The sequence below is a fragment of the Protopterus annectens genome, chromosome 10.part0 (assembly GCF_019279795.1).
Source record: "Protopterus annectens isolate FY-2018-M chromosome 10.part0, PAN1.0, whole genome shotgun sequence".
Taxonomy (NCBI): Eukaryota; Metazoa; Chordata; order Ceratodontiformes; family Protopteridae; genus Protopterus; species Protopterus annectens.
Genome location: NC_056744.1, coordinates 1,599,660,495 through 1,599,677,599, shown reverse-complemented (window position 1 = coordinate 1,599,677,599; position 17,105 = coordinate 1,599,660,495). Strand labels below are relative to the sequence as shown.

The 17,105-nt window shown below is 37.6% G+C and overlaps 1 protein-coding gene across 1 annotated transcript in view; it reads left to right on the top strand.

Annotated features, from left to right (window-relative positions):
* The window catches only part of CORO1A (coronin 1A), a 370,883-nt gene that overhangs the window by 236,830 nt on the left and 116,948 nt on the right, over positions 1 to 17,105 (top strand). The window contains exons 4-7 of the mRNA XM_044086267.1: positions 761 to 890; positions 3,433 to 3,614; positions 11,445 to 11,564; positions 15,698 to 15,802. Coding sequence (XP_043942202.1) covers positions 761 to 890; positions 3,433 to 3,614; positions 11,445 to 11,564; positions 15,698 to 15,802 — 537 coding nt within the window. The remainder of the gene's footprint in view (positions 1 to 760; positions 891 to 3,432; positions 3,615 to 11,444; positions 11,565 to 15,697; positions 15,803 to 17,105) is intronic.

Below are 17,105 nucleotides of genomic sequence, written 5' to 3'. Positions count from 1 at the left end.
ACATTTAGCTTTAAACAATACCAGCCTTCTCAACCTTTGCCATTGACATCACCACCTCCCAGCCAACATAAGAGTGATTGTAAGAGTGTTATTCAAGGTTAAATGGGCACTTTACTAGGAAAGACATAGATGAATGCTGCTGGGGGATCCCGCTGAGGTCAGCACAGTTTCACTCTGTCAAGATGCACCTCTTTGAGGCTGAGCCTGTGTACCTTGTGTATGTATGACCTCAGAGGATGTTTATTGTAAGTAACTGGGAAAAGAAAGGGTAAAGCCTCCTCATTGTGGGCTAAGATGACAAAACCCTCCCCCAAATTACTTTTTTTTTGTTTTTGTTATGGCATATTCTTAATGAGTTGTCTCAGTAAGATGAGCATGTAACAAGGTGAAACAAATCTGATACAGATGCCTCTCCCATCTAACAGCTCTTAGTGCAGTGATAATTAGCTGTTATATAGGATTGATTGTTGTGTACTGTTGATATATTCTACTGTCCTGTACGTCTTGCTCAGTTTTATTAAAATGTATTATGCACAGTCATATGTAGTGCTTGCTTTACTCTCTGTGCTTTCTTGGAAGTCCCAGGCCTTGATTGTAGAGTCCATTGTGTTCAGGACCTCTGCCAGATTATGAGGATACAGTAAGTCAAATACAGTCGTGGACACTACAGATGTACTGCAGAAGGAATTAAATCAGTGACTAACCTGTAGTAAGTGTGTAAACAAAAAGTGCTAACTAACCGTCATCCCTGCTTTTGCAGATCTGGGAAATTCCAGATGGAGGCTTGATCCGCCCTCTCACAGAGCCTGTTGTCACCCTTGAAGGCCATTCCAAAAGAGTGGGAATTGTCACATGGCATCCAACGGCCTCCAATGTCTTGTTGAGTGCAGGTATGTAATTTTAAGAGCTGAAGATGGTAATATGAAAGTTGTGTAATTCCAAGAGATGGAAATAGTAACATGATCATTTTGTAGAATACCTTAAAAAGTGCCGATATATTGTTAACACTTGAAATGTGGAACAAAGGGAAAGAATAGAACTTAATTTTATAGAACATTTTTGGTGGAGAAATTATGGCAAAGAACAGTAGCACTCCAAGTAGAAACAGCACAGCTGAACTTTTCCCCCTTATTTGGGAACAGTTATAAACTAGCATTACCAAGTTCCCTAAGAAGGTTATTGCAGAAGGGGGAAGCAATGGGATTTTCATAATTGCCAACATTAAAAATGAATGTTGGCACTGCCTCAATAGAAACTTGAAAAATTGAAGACAGAAAAGGAGAAAGAAAGATGGGAAATAAGGGAAAGGCTTAGAGAAAGAGAGACCTTCATGGAGCTTTGCTTACATTTTGTTGAGCTCCCATTGGCTGAGGACTTGAACTGTAATATCCACTGACTGAGAACTAAGCCCAATGAAAAAATAATGAAAAACATTCCTCTATGACACCCCCCCAAACAAATGTATATACTTACTCATTGCTGCACAAAACAAAGAAAAGAGAGTCTTTCAAGACATAAAAATCATTGCCAGCACACATTTAGAGACAAAAACAGCAATAAATTCCTGTGAGCGGAGGGAGAGGAACCCAGGCAGATGACCTTGACTAGTTTACAGCTTTACAACAATCTTTAGAACTAGCTAAGGTTACTCTCTTTATTCTCTTGCTATATTAACCCTTTTTCTCCATTTCTAATTTTATATGCAGGATACATATATCTAAAGCAACAGGTTTTGTTCCTTACTAAGATGGTGATTTAATTATCTGAAATTCTGTCACTACTAATGTCTTCTAATATACTGGGTCCTACAGTACCCTTCATTGTACTTAATTGTTCCACGTCTACCATCAGGTGAAGTGTATAAATGTAATGTTAATTTGCACCGTGACATAGATGTAAATACATTTTATAGGCATCCTGTTACTGTTCTACTAGCTTGTTATACTTTTAAGTGCTAATTCTATGATGCTGTATATACACCTTATATTTAATTTCTATTAAATTGACTTTGTATGTTATTTCCTTATACACAGTTGTGCATATCTGTTTAATTTTCTAGAGCTTTTCTGTCTGGGACTCTGCTAAAATGGTGCATCTATGATCAGTTGGACTGTCCTGGTAATTTGAACTAAATACGATAAATAGTTGGAACTTGACAAAGTGTAGAGAAGCCTTTCATTTGCATTTCTATACTATAAGCTGGGTGGTGAGTTTATTTACTAAATACAGTAATGTTTTGCAGGCAGCAGGACTGATATATGTAACCAAATTTAGTTAACCATGTTTGCAGATGATTGTAAACTGGGTGTTATACTTAAATCCTCTTCGGATGTGCAGAATCTATAGCATGAAGTTACACGTATGAATTGCTGGTGCTCTTTAAATGTGCTAAAACTAAATGCTTAAAAATGCAATATTGTTGCATTCAGTAAACAGTTTCTGCACTCAGCTTATAGTATATAAAATGCCTCCTCTAAAATGAATATGTTGTTAGAGACCTTAGAACTTGGGTAGGTAATTCCCTCTACTTTGATCATCATGTTGCGACAGTGTTTAAGAAATCCTTCTGTCTGGCACTGCTGACCACAAAGGGTATTTCTTGTACATCAAACAAAGTCCTTACCCCTGTATATTCTGCACTGATCAGGTTCATCTTTGAATATAATACCCCCTTTGGGATATATCTTACTAAACATAAAGAGGAGTTAGAGGGACCCCAAAGGTTCCTGACAAAAAAAAAATATGGGCCTAAAGGACCCGAACTACCAAGACAGGCTGGAGAACTTTACCCTGTTTAAATGTCCTGTAGATTCCTTAGAGGTGATCTGTGCCTTGCCATCTGGGCCATCAGGGACCTGGCAGTCCAAGACCTTTTATTTCTCCACAAATCAAATAGTCCACTGAACACTAGAATGAAAGATCTGAACCTGCTTTAGTAAATAAACAAATTGTGGTGGAGACAGATTTGTCACACAATGACCGCCCTTTCTCTGGAACAATCATCCTATCCAGATCAGGCAGTGTGACACACTATCTTTTAAGAAGGAATTAGACGGTTGGATGGGTATTCGTAAATTCACCCCAAATATCACTGGCCTATCACTCCTTGAAAAAGGAGGTAATGTTTGAGGGTGGATACTAGTAAAATGTTTATGGCTTCTTGGCCTAATTACTTTGTATAGTCTAAGGTTCTGTGATTGTATGTGTCTGTTTTTCTTAATTTGAAAAAGAACCTCCCTGGCTTGGCTTACTTTGGAGTTGTGAAGTAAGCTAAAAAGGCATTGAATGGGATGATAACAGATAAGAATGGAGAAAATGATATAAAAGATCTGTGATATGTTTTCTGACAATCTTCCTGCATTGTGTACAGCTTAACGAAAGTGCAATGAAGTGCCATTTGAATGTAAGTTACTCATAAGTATTTTGTCATAGGTTGTGATAATGTCGTAATTATCTGGAACGTGGGGAAAGGAGAGCCTGTCATTACTCTTGATGACATCCACACTGACATAATCTACAGCGCTGCTTGGAACTACAATGGCAGTCTTATTGTCACCTCATGCAAGGACAAGAAAGTGAGGATAATCGACCCGCGGAAAGGCGACGTTGTAGTGGTAAGGAAATTAAGTGTGAGAGGTAGACTGCTTATTTTATAAGTAATTACATATGTGACGATGTAAGACTGATACAGAAACAATGTATAAAGTATGAAACAGACTGCTGAAACATATATGGCTTAAACATTAACTGATAGCATGGTACTAGGGTACATACGAAAGAAATTCAGTATGGCTTCCTGCATGATGCAGACTATAGATTGGGGCGGGGGGAGGGTGACACGTAAGCATGAGATCAGTGTTGACTCTGATGTGACCTCTTGCATTGCTCACTGTGTATTCCAAGAGGAATCTGCAAATTTTGATCTGTGACAGAATAACAGTAGGGATGATGAAGTCGTATGATACAGTGGGTCAGAACATTTCCAATGACTTTAGTATGTCCTACAGTACTGCATACCCGGGAAATGTCAGTCCTAAGAGAAGTTATGGGTTTAAAATTCAAATCTATTATATGATCATGTTGTGTTGTGCCAGTCTGTGAGTTATGGCGTTATCCACTTCTTATAAGGTTAGATCACCCAGCTGTAACCTGCTTATGGCAGTGCACCAGTTATGGAGAAATGCATCTCACACCAAGTCATGCCTTACTACTTGTGTATGTAATTATGAGTGCAGTACAGGATTTTTTTCAACTGTGTGTCCTTATGACATGTATGTACTATCAACAGTGACTGTGGATGGGTGTATATATATATATATATATATATATATATATATATATATATATATATATATATGTACCTGCTGTAATTTAGCATAGTAAGACTGATACATATAAGCAGCTTTTTTTTCTTTTTAGTTGATTATGTACACTTGTATATCACCAGAGAGCACACTAGTAATGTATAAAGCAAACAGATAACGGGTAATGAGCTTCAGTGTGTGCATACATTGTTCAAGTAAAACATTTAAAAATATATTTTTTTCCAGTCAGGCTTTCAGACCTTTCAGTTGTTCATCCTTGCCTTGTAGCCCCACTTCATTCTGAGTCAAGGAGTCAAGGGAGAAGGCAAGACTGGCCTTCATCTTCTTGTAGGTACAGAAGGTTTTATGTCATATCTCTGTGAGTGTCTCGTTTTTCTAATTAGCCAATATAAATATACATTGAGCTTAATGACAGAGACAGATTTCAATTCCACTAGGCTGTCCCTCTCCTCTTGGACCCACCTTCTCAAATAGTTTACTTCTTGTTCCAAGGGTTTGAAATTTAAGGGAGGAACCACCTCCAAAACTCTGCTCTCAGTATTACTTCTTAGGGGAAAACAAGCAAGAAAAACCTTTCATTCATCCCCTTCCCAGACAGATAGACATCTGACACCCTCATCCTTTTTTGAACACAGCTCACTACTGCTGCAGTTTACACCTGCACCATTAGGCTAGATAAACATATTACAAAAGCTGGTGCAAGTGTAAACACCAGGATACCCCAGACAAAAGTGGCATGCTTCTGGTGTTGCTGCTAACTGAACACTACGCTGCAGTACTACATAATTATCTCTGTTTAGAGTTGCTTTTGTAACAGATAGTAAAGATCCCATGCTGTTCCTGTAATTCCCCTCTGGACCATACCCAGTTCACTGTTGGTCCGTGTAACATATGTTAGTGTACAGTACGTCCCTTTTCTTGTATATTCCAGTTCATTCCTTCTCCTCAAATGGAGAGAGTATTTCATTCTTGAAAGATGTTATCTTCCTACATTCGGTATTGAAATATGGTTGCTCATAACTTAATGCATAGTCATTGAGTTTGGGCTTATGCCTTCATCCTCCTTATCTTTCTTTGTCACTGATAAATGCATTTATGCATGAAATATTCTGCAAGATATGTTCAGTAAGAGTCATGCCTCATCCCAGTTCACCCTGCTACAGAATGCCTTCCCTGTTAAAGGATCAGTTCTCCCCTCAGATGATATGAGGTGAATACACTTTAAGCTCATCAGTGGTCAGAAAGATGTCTCTTCTGGGGGTACAGTAATGCTTTTTTCAGACTTATTTGCTTCAGCTGTAATATCTGTTCTCCCCCTTTTCTCCCAGAGAGAAACTGAGACTCCTGAACCAAATAGGCAAATGAGTCTAAACATTTAAAGTCTGTATGGGAGAAATGTAAGAATGATTTGATTTCTTTTTTTCTGGTCGAAGAAAATATATTTGCAAAACATAATAGCAAAAGGGAAAACATGAAAAAAGAAATCACATTTCCATTACATTCTACTAAGAAGCCAGTGCCCTAAGAAATCAAGTTAAGATCCACTCGTCTTTGACCTTCCGCCTTATGGTGGCGCTGCGGTTCAGGAAAGGAGCAGCATTTTACACTGCTCTAGCCCAGGAATCATAGGATTTGTGGTTAGGAATGACTCTTGCCACTTGTAAATGGTGAAGGAACATTCTGTCCATTATTACCTAACAGAAAACAAGTGCCTCAGAGGAGACTGTCTTAATTAACATTATCCAGGCACTGTGTCAGTTTTTACAGGTTTACATCGTGTCAGAATCACCATGCCAGTCGATAACGTTGTTAGATTTTCCAGTACTGGGACCCAAGAAAAGGTACTGGTAACTTCCTTCCCACACTGATGATGGTTCTACCATAATCAAATATAGCTGATAGACATCCAACATTAGTACCAATACTAGCAGATTTGTAGTAGTGCTAAGGCACGGGTGACTGCCCCTGACTCTTAGGTCTAGGTTACTTTCAAATCTATTTAGTGGTCTTCTGGAGAAAGCCCGACCATCCACAGGTCATGTGGTTTAATAAAGGCTCTCCTTTTTGCAGCATCCCAGATATCAGGCTTGTATAGGCCCTAGGGCCAATAGCCTAGTACCTACCTATGAACCTCTATTGGATGGGTAATAGGAAATTCACCCCGGGGATCACTTCTGTAGTTCTGCTTGACAGGGGCACAGGAAAATAATTTTCTTGGGTGGCAAAAGCCAGGGTACATTTTTGGCTAGGCTTGTATAGGTCCTAGGGCCAATAGCCTAGTACCTACCTATGAACCTAAAACTTACCAGCCCCTCATCAGTGTTAGCTCCGCTGGTGGCTGTGGTCAACAGTAGATATTGTTAGGCATCCAAGAAAAGAAGAAAAACAAGAAGTATACCTGGTAAACTTTATTGTTCTCCTCTGCCTCGTAATACTCACATGAAAAGAATTCTAAGTACAAGTGGTTATCCCCAAAACAAGACAGCACATAAGAGCAGGTCCCTGTTTCCCTCCTTATCTTAGTCTGCATTCATTGTAGATTCTGTATGGCTGTTAGAGGACATTGATAATGAGGCTTCCCATTTCCCAGATTCAGAGCTGGAAGTGCTGTCCTTTAGAAAAATATTCCAGCTTTTTGCAGAAAGTCAGAGACTGGTCACAGTGCCCTCCAAGATGAGTGGAAGAAAGGAATGAGTAACCCTGCTGAAGTCTCCGCAGTCCCTTCTCCTGGGTGATCTCTGTGTATGTCCTCTCCTTCAAAAATATAGAAAAGATAACTTGGAGACACCAAAACACTGACAGGCTGTATTCATCTTCTGAGAACTCAGTTCCCATGAATTACCACATTGATGGGAGCCCACTGAACACTGAAGAGATCTGGTCACCCAGGTCAACAGCCACCTCACCTTTGACCACCAGATTGCCACTGTGGTCAGAAAGTCCTTTTACATGAGACATCGTCACCTCTCACTCATTCTTAGTCTCAACTCAACCTACTAACCTGAAAAAGTAAACTTTATAGCACTGACCGTGCATTCTCCATCCTTGCACCTAAACTATGGTACTTCATTCCTCTCTTAGTCTGAAACATCCGGAGGTACTCGGTCTTAGGACAACAGCAGGGGGAACACCTCCTAACCCAAACAAACTGCAGCTGCACTCACTCAGGTCATGTTCCATGAACCGTTTAGCTCTGCCTCATTCCTTTATCCATCCCTATGTCTTCCTTATCTCTTACTGTCATTCCCCTTCCTTACTGCCCCTCATTCATCCTACGTCCCTCTTCTTTTTGCATCTGTCTCACTCTTTTCCTTTCCACTCCTCTTTCCTCTGCATGCCTCGTTCACCTTTTCTCTGTCTTCTCCCCATGGTATCCTTTTCTGCAGCTGTTCTCACTTTCCTGTTGTAATGTTGTCATACCTGTCTGTGTAATGATATGCTGCTATCCCTGTAGCATAAGCCATCTCAGTCATTATGGTCGCATCTTATCCATAAAGCTCTGCTAAGCGTAATTCCACTTTTAAATCCATGTTTTGACATTCTAAACTGCTTCTTGAAACAAATGTTTTAGCATATTCAAGCATCTTTAAATATGTAAATGTATTTGCTTTTCAGTATATACTTATATCTGTAAATATGTTTTGTTCATTTTTTTAAGTGATCCTGTTCATCCCTGTTGTGTCTGCAAATGGTCTCTTGTGATCAGTGCACTACCCTGGTAAACAAATATAAATAAATAAATAAGCATGGATTTTCTTAAGAACAAGAAGTATGAAGGTCTAATGTCTTGCATTATTGACACACTAAAACCATGTTGGTGGTACAGGGGGCAACCCCCCCCCCCAATAAAAAACAGCAAGTTTTGGAATTTGTTGTTTCTTGTTTGAATTGCAGTTTATTTATTTATTTTTTTAAGTTTCCAAATTTACAAGACTGGATCTTGCATTTCTTGCAATCGGTCCAATGCTTCTGCCATAGCTATTTGTCCTTCTCTAGATAATATCTGTTTATCACTCAACAGTCCTTGTGTGTGCCATCATAAAACAATACAAAATAGATGTGATTACCAAGGGTAATTTAATCTTGTGGGTATTCTGTATTTCAGTAAATGAAACCCGCATTCCATGGAGAATGTAAAATAAATAATTTAATAAATCAGAAGGACAAAGCAACAATATTGGTTTCTCCTACACAGAACCTATGGTCAGTTGTACCATGTGACCTAAAACATTATAGATAAAACTTAAAGTGACAGCAGACTGTAAAAAATTATCATATCAACTGGAAAGGCCACTGAAATACCTCGCAAAGAGAATCCATAGCCTCCAACATATGCGGACAGGCTCAAATCAGTATCACTCTGTTCGGTATTGTACAGATTGCTCAGGAGTGATCTGTGTCTTGCCTTCAAGGCAATCTCGGACCCTGCCTTACTAGAGGTGCTCCATATCCGTAAGTTTGACTCCATGCATTACTCACTCGAAATGCCTGAATCTAATATGCAACATCAACAAAACCTGCTGGAGAGACAGGTTTGTCTACCAGAGGCTGCCTCTTCTCTGGAATAGACTTCCCATACATGTCAAACAGAGCACATCGCTGACCCTCTTCAAGTGCAACCTTGATGAGTGGATGGGAAGCCACAAATTTGTCCCAGGGGTTCCACCCGTGTCCCTCACTGACAGGGGCGACAGGTGCTGACGGAGCTTTCTTTTGGTGGATAAACTTTTGGCTCTTGTAAGGGGCCCCAGGACCATTAGCCTAGCAACCTCCTATGATCCTATGATATCCAGAAGAATGCTATGTACAATATCATTCATGCATAAACAGTACACATATAAAAAAAAACATGTCCATTGGAGCAATAACTGATATACCTTTTATATATAAATAAATAAAGTATAAAAAAAAAAAACAGTTTAGAGAGCATTATTTAAGCCTAACATATGTAATGCGTCTAACTTAATGATCCACTTTCTTCCCTTATCATTAATAAGTTTGTGGTTCTTTATCAATGCCTAAAAATGCATTTGACATATGAGTGTAGCAGTTTATGCTTAGATACAGCAGTGTGAATACCACTTTTATGTTCTGGGATTCTAAATCTAAAAGAATGTAAAGTCTGTCCTACATAAAATGCTCCATAAAAAGAGAAAATGGAATACGTCATTCAATCTGTGTTGTGTGTGATATAATGATTGATAGCGTAAATTGTGTGATTATTTTTACTAGAAAAAGTTTTAGCTTGTTGTATGAACATACATCCTTTACAGTGGCTACGTGAATGTGAACCTTCTCAATGACTGTTGTCCTACTTTGCATTCCTTTATGAAAACAAGCTGGCAGTGATCTGGCAGTACATTCTGAAAGAAACAATCCTACAACACATGCCAAATCCTCCTACAACACATGCCAAAGTGTATTAATAACTTCCCTAAACATCCCTGTATTATTTCCACAAGTGATTTTAAATCTAAGAGTAGCCTTATTAGACTTTGCAACTCTTTCATGATATCCCATTAAATTATTACATGACATTGTGTCACTGCGGGAGTGACATCCCGACCCCATTTGAAAAATGGGAAAAGGGGTTGAAGATGGCTGAATGGATCTTGTCATCATCTGTCATCACCTTCAGCAATGCATTAAAATTATGTAATCTATGCAAAAAAACTGTATCAGGTCATGGGATAATTTATCATACTACACATTTGTAGAACAAGTTATTTTGACCCACATGAAATTTGATTTCAGTACATTTTTAATCACGTGACCAGTATGACAACTTTTAGCATTTAGGATCAAATTCTTAGAGAAGGGTTTTCTATAGTCAGAAGTCTACAAGGAGCCATCATTTCGTCAAGTGACCTTTATATCCATAAAATCAGTATACGATTTATCCACTTTCATGACAAATGTCATACCTGAATTAGTATTATTCGGGTAGTTCAAAAACTCATCTGGATCTCGTCTGATCCCTCCTTCCCAATTAGTCAATAATTATCCAGAAAACAGTCCTGTGGGAAAATCTAGAGGTAAAAGCTGTTATTGGACAAGTCATTAATACATACTTGTTCAAAAACACAACATAAAAATGTCTTTGAATATTGGTGAAAATATGCCTTGTTGCAGAAATCAATGGTAGGTAACATTCATTCATGTTAAAACAAATATATCTTTGGTTAGTTTCAACTCCACAAGTTGCATAATGAAATCCCTGAATTCAAACTTGTAAAATGCAGTAACGGTTAACCAAGGTCTAACATCTTTCAGACCTAATTCATGTGGAATGTTTGTATGTTATACTTTTATAAGTAATGTAAACAAAAAATCCTTCACTTGGGATTTTTATATTTGTTAACACCTTCAGAAAGTCTGTTGTAGCCTTTAACTTAAAACATTGTAATAGTGATTTCAGGCATGTCTGTAAAACATCCAAGATAGTTTCAGACAGGGATCCTTTACCTGATTTACTGGGTGTTTTGGGTGAATTGCATATAGGTTTATGTATTTTAGGTAAAACATAAAAAGCCTGAGGTCTTGGATTAGATACAATTAACTCTCTTTGTAAATCAGAGAAAATACTGTAATCCACTCAGTACATCAGAAATTCACTAATTTGTTTCTTGAAAAGTTATGCAGGATAAATAGCCAATAGTAAATATGTTGTATCCCTCAGTTGTACTTTTACCTCCTCATTATATGATAAGACATCCTGAACCACTGTTACCCCTTCCTTACCTGCCTGAACAATCACAATATCTTCACTGGGACTCATTTCCCTCAACATAATTCTTTCATTTACTGAGAGGCTTCCATTATCGCTTTTAAACAAGTAAAACTGCTTATGAAGGTGTGCAGTTGCTGCATTTGCAGAAACCTGTATTTCCAGATAATATTGGGTACGGAAAGTGTATTGATGGAATTTAAAGGGGACAGTAACAAAACTGACAGTATCTACAATTTTAGCTTTTTGCTAAAGACATCAAATGTCATAATTTGTTTAGGCAGCAAGGCAACAAACTTAGAATTTTTGTAATTTATTGCGTTGAACCAAAGCAGTCACACAAGTAGTTGTACAGTACCTAACTAGATAAATACTTTAATTGTTTTTTCCAGGAGAAAGAAAAACCACATGAGGGCAGTCGCCCTGTCCGTGCAGTTTTTGTCAGTGAAAGGAAAATCCTAACAACTGGATTCAGCCGGATGAGTGAACGCCAAGTTGCCGTGTGGGATACGGTAAGATACGAAAGTCTTTTGTTTTGTTCATCTTTTGACAACTACAGGTGTAATGTATATATTTTAGAATGTTACATATATTTTTATGTTTTCTTTTGCCTTTGGGGGGGGGGGGGCACTTGTCAGAATCTGTTTAAGACCTGTTACTAGATCATGTTGAAGTGAACTTATTCCGATATTGTCTGTGGGTACTCAGACCCTTCCTGTTGAACCGATGAACTTCCTGACATACAGGCCCTATACCCCTCCACCTGTATCTTCTGAAGTGAGGGACAGGACCAGTTAAAGGAGCTGTGATTCACACTAACATGAGGAGAGCGGGAGTGTAACATTTTAGTAACATAATGCATAAACAGTTTGTAGGTTCATGGGAATGCTGAACAAGCTCAAGATCTATGGCTGTTGAGGAGCTTGGTGCCCCAAATCCTTTGTGGGGACTTACGGGTGCCCCTGTAGTCATCCAGCTCCTTTTTGAAGGCATGGATTGATGTGTTGAATTTAACTGAGAGGGCCATTTATTTCTGGAGTCTTTGAGATAAAAAGTTGTCATATTTTAAAGTATGGTTGAAGTCAGTTTTTAATGAGGCCAAGTAACCTCTTGTGTTTAGGTCACTGGGGGGCGTTGTTATTATAAGCAAAGGGTTTCAAATAGTAGGGGGTCATTTAAAGCTCTGTGCATCAGGTATAGGTCTCTTCCAAGAGTGCAGTAAAATACAGAGAAGATAGGGAAAGCTGCTGTAGTCTTTTGGCTATAAGGCAAACCTTAAAAACCCTTCAGTAATGTCTGTGAGGAATTTTTGTACATTCTACAACTGCACCAGATGACATAAGAACAGGTTAGCAACAAGCGGCAGTGTTCTGTAAACAGTCTGTTAAAAGTTATATTCAGGAGACAGTTACATTACCACCATAGCCGTAGTGCTGCCAATTTTCTTTGTCAAACATAACATTTAATAATGAAAATACAGTAATGCTAAATTGTAACTCAAAAACTACTTATGATACTCTTCATGAAAGAATGCATAATTAAACAATGGGGTATTGAACAGGAGTCATGTTAATGTTCTAGTTATAAAAATGGGGAATACCCCCTTGACCAGTCAGACTGCTATGAACTTGTGCTTCAGATGTGGTCAATACATGGGAGACAAGCAATGTAGACCTTGAGTCACAGATACCTTCTCCATCTGAGCCTTCAAAATCACACTGGCTGTCATTTTTCCTTCTCCAGTAACTGATCTTCAATAAAAAAGAAGACTCTTCAGTCAACATCAACATATCTGTAACAAAAAAAGGAAAAGAAAAAGAAAGGAAGGAAGATAATAGAAAATATCTTCAAAATCAGGGGAAAAAGTAGAGTCCAGAAGTATAAAAACTTGCAGAACAGAAACTGCATCCACAATGGATCCACTACAAAGACAATAAAAAAAAAGAAAATACATTTAAAAACACAGTAAAGCCTGCATTTTTTAATACTTATTTTTAACAAAAGTCTGCGACATATATACATATAAATAAATATGTATGGTGTGGACATTAATGCCCTTCTGGCCTGCCAGGATACCAAAACAGTCATCCCTGTAATGTATCCTAGCTGTTCTTAAAATATCTAGACTAGTACTTGTCTTAATATAGTCTGGTAAACTGTTCCAGACATCAGCTACCTTTTCAGAGAACCAGTTAGTGTTTTACTCATTCCTATGTAATATCCTACACAGGTTGTCTGATGCATCTGTGCCACTCTTTGATTACCCTAAGCCTTCCCAGAAGCCGTTGCTTCTAGATACCATATATACTTTAATAAGGTCTTCTCTTAAACATTTGTATGAGACACTGTATAACTTGATGCATACTAATGTTTCACAATAACTTAGATATCCACAGATTACCTTAATTGTATGTTTCTGCTGTACTCTTTCCAATTTACTTAGACTAGTTTTCTTTTAAGTTTTCCATGTTATTAGTTCATATAGTTATTTTATACGCTTGTATGGGCCTAATGTAGCTTACAAACAAGGGTTTGATCATTTCTGATTTCCAAAACTTTATGATTTTTTATGTAGCCTGTAGTTTTATAATTTTAATTAACCAATTAATTGATATTATCAGAAAAGCTCAAAGCTGATCTACCCGTATACCCAAGTCCTTAAATAAATCCACAGCTTCAATCATGGTGTGCTGTATTAAATAATTACCCTTCGGTTTATGTTCCCAAATAACATATACTTACTTTCTGGTCTATTATTAGCATAGTACTCGTCTGCATTCATTTGATCTATTTAGTCAAGTTCTTTTGCAGACATGCACAATCCGTAACAGATGTAATCAATGTTCCCATTTTCAGGTTATTTGCATACAGATTGTAGAACATCTCAGATGAAAAAGATAAATAAGACAGATACACTCTAAACAACTGTGGGCCCATGTCAGAGACATATGGGGCAGCCTAACTGTAACCTAGAATTTCATTTGCTGTATGATACTTATCACATCCTGTTTGTAAGCCATGCAGCTTTCTGTCTTATCAAGATTACATTAGTAGCTAGTTGTCCTAATTTACTGATTAGTGTTTTGTGAATGACCCTTTCAAAGGTTAAAGAAAGGTCTACATAAATTACATCGCAATGCACTTTTTAATTTATAGCTGTTACATTATTATATAATATCATGTTACAAGTTCATAGACTTATTCACAACATATTAGTGCTGCTATATGGTTTCAAGTCCCAACCTTTCCAATTCTGGCAATAAGTTATCCAGAATAACTTTCACCATACTGTCTTTATTATTTTTCCCAACAAAAAACCTACACTTAAGGGCCTGTATGACTCTGGGTTTGTCCTGTTCCCCTTTCCATTAAAGATAGGTTTAACAAATGTATGTCTGCAATCTTGAGCAATCTCGCCATACTTAAATAACCTGGTAAATAATATATGTAAGGGTTCTGTAAATTCATGTTAAAGTATCCTATGGTCATTAATTACAAATTCCCACTCCTACCTGTGCTTTGCTAAGATCCAATTTGTGTGGTACTTTTGCAACATAACTTCAGATATTGAAATTAAATTTGATTATCTGGATGCTATTAGCACGTTACCCTGCCCCCCCCTTTTGGGGAGCCAAAATGTTTTGATTTCATAAATATATTTACAATCTCTTGTGTTTGTGAAAAAAATGTAGACTACATATATACATAGTTTATTGATTTGTATGTGTTTACTGGCCACATCTTATATCTATTAAATAATGTCCTGTTTTGCTTAATATCTTTATATACATTTTCTTCAAAGTTTTCCTGATGTTCTCACATTATGTTTAATGTGCTTGTCTAATTTATTTATTTTAGTTTACAAAGTTATGGTTCAACCTTATTTACATTTGTTATCTTTTTTTTTGCTTATCATAATTAAGTTGTTGTTCTTCTGGAAATATATCCTCCTGACATTGTGTATCTACATCCTTATTTTTTTGCATTTAAACCATTTTCAAAACTTGCTACATTTCTTTTCCCATCTCGCCAGTGAATGTGTCACACCAGTTAGTTTTGCATAGTGGCTATATTGCTTCCATAATGTCTTTTATGACTCTTCTGGGTTGTGCATTGGTTTAGATTTCAGTTTGGTAGAATTATCTAGCAAAAGTTTAACCTTTATAAACCCATAATCACTGCACATCAAAGGTAGTAACACTTGACATGAAGTCATTGTAATCTCCTTAAAAGATTGGTGGATGCCTGGAACATCTGGCCAGAGAATATTGTTAGGACAGTTTGAAGTATCATGAGACGGACAGACAGACACAGCATAGAAGACAGACAAAAACAGTGGGGTGAATACTAGTGAGCAATAATCAAGCTCATCCAATCAAAACAAAACGTTGGATGTAATCAGTTCTACTAACAGTTTCTGTTTGTCTACTTCTGATGTCCTTTTGTGTTTGCGAATATTAGTGGTATACCTTGGGCTACTGTTTTGAAATGGCCTGAAGAATACCCATAAAATATAATGTCAGTCACTGTAACTGTTTGAGCTTTTAGACGTTTTTCTTTCTTTCTTTCTTTTCTGTTGGGGGGTGATGGGGGTGAAACTTTTCTCTAAAAAACTATATAATTTTTTTTTCTTTCACTTTCTCAGAAAAAGTTTGATGAGGCACTGACCCTACAGGAACTGGACACTAGCAGTGGAGTGCTACTTCCCTTCTTTGACCCAGATACCTCTATTGTCTACCTGTGTGGCAAGGTAAGTAGTAATGGGATGGCAACAACATGTCACCAGTATGTTACTAGGTCATCATTATAAGACACACGTCACCGGTATGTTACTAGGTCATTGTTATAAGACACATGTCACTAGTATGTTACTAGGTCATCATTATAAGACAGACGTCACCAGTGTGTTACTAGGTCATCATTATAAGACACACGTCACCAGTATGTTACTAGGTCATCGTTATAAGGCACATGTCACTAGTATGTTACTAGGTCATCATTATAAGACAGGCGTCACCAGTGTGTTACTAGGCCATCATTATAAGCCGCTGCATATGTGAACTGTATCAAAGGTAGCTTAGCTTGCAAGGTGAAAAATTAATATGGATACTAGTGCATGTCTACACTATTCACTTACAGAGAGCTGTAGATCTTTTAGATAAAGTACAAATAATAACTGGTTTGACTGGTGCAAAATAAATGGCTAATGTTTCATTGGCAGATTATGAGTGTGCCTGTGTGCCTTGTGAAATGCAATATGTTATCTAAAAACAATCCGGCAGTGATGGGTAGGTGTAAATGGATGATGTGACTAGATTTTTTAGACAGTGATGTGTATACAAGGGTGGAGGGGGCAAGGCTGTAACTAATCAGTGGTACATGGATATGAATTACTCATGAACAAACTATACCATGTGACTGCAGGTTTGTATTAATTCATGAAAGGTTCATTTCAGCAAACCTTTCTTCACTGAACCCTAACCATCAAATATTAATTTCAGCAAACATTCATATCCACAAAACATTTACATACGGAAAGGAATCAGTTGACCATCAACACAAATTTTTCCTTTTCCCTACTGTGGTGCATTCTCGGACTTGGTATATATAGTTAGGGTGGGTGTGGGGGGGTGAAGCCCTCCAGTTTGGTGGGTTTTACATACTGTGATGTCTGTTCCAGTGTGGTTTTGGCCAAGTGATTAGTTTCCCTGTTCAAGTTTTCTTTTTTTTTTTTTTTTTATGAGAATGTTTGCTGAAATGAACATTCGATGGTTAGGGTTCGATGAAGAAAGGCTCATTGAATTGATCCTTCGATGAATTAATATAGACTTGCAACCACTGTATGCTGTTAATGAAATCAGTTTTCTTAAGTATGTTCATAAATTTCTGCTGTGCTTTTGATGGCTTGTAGATGTAATTGGTTACATAAATGCATCACTCTCCAGTAGACAGACAGCTGAGGTTTTTTTTGTGGTTGGTACCAGGTGCTGTTTACGTGGCACTGTGTAGGTTTAAATGGTGGCTGTAAATATTACATAATATGATTATAACAG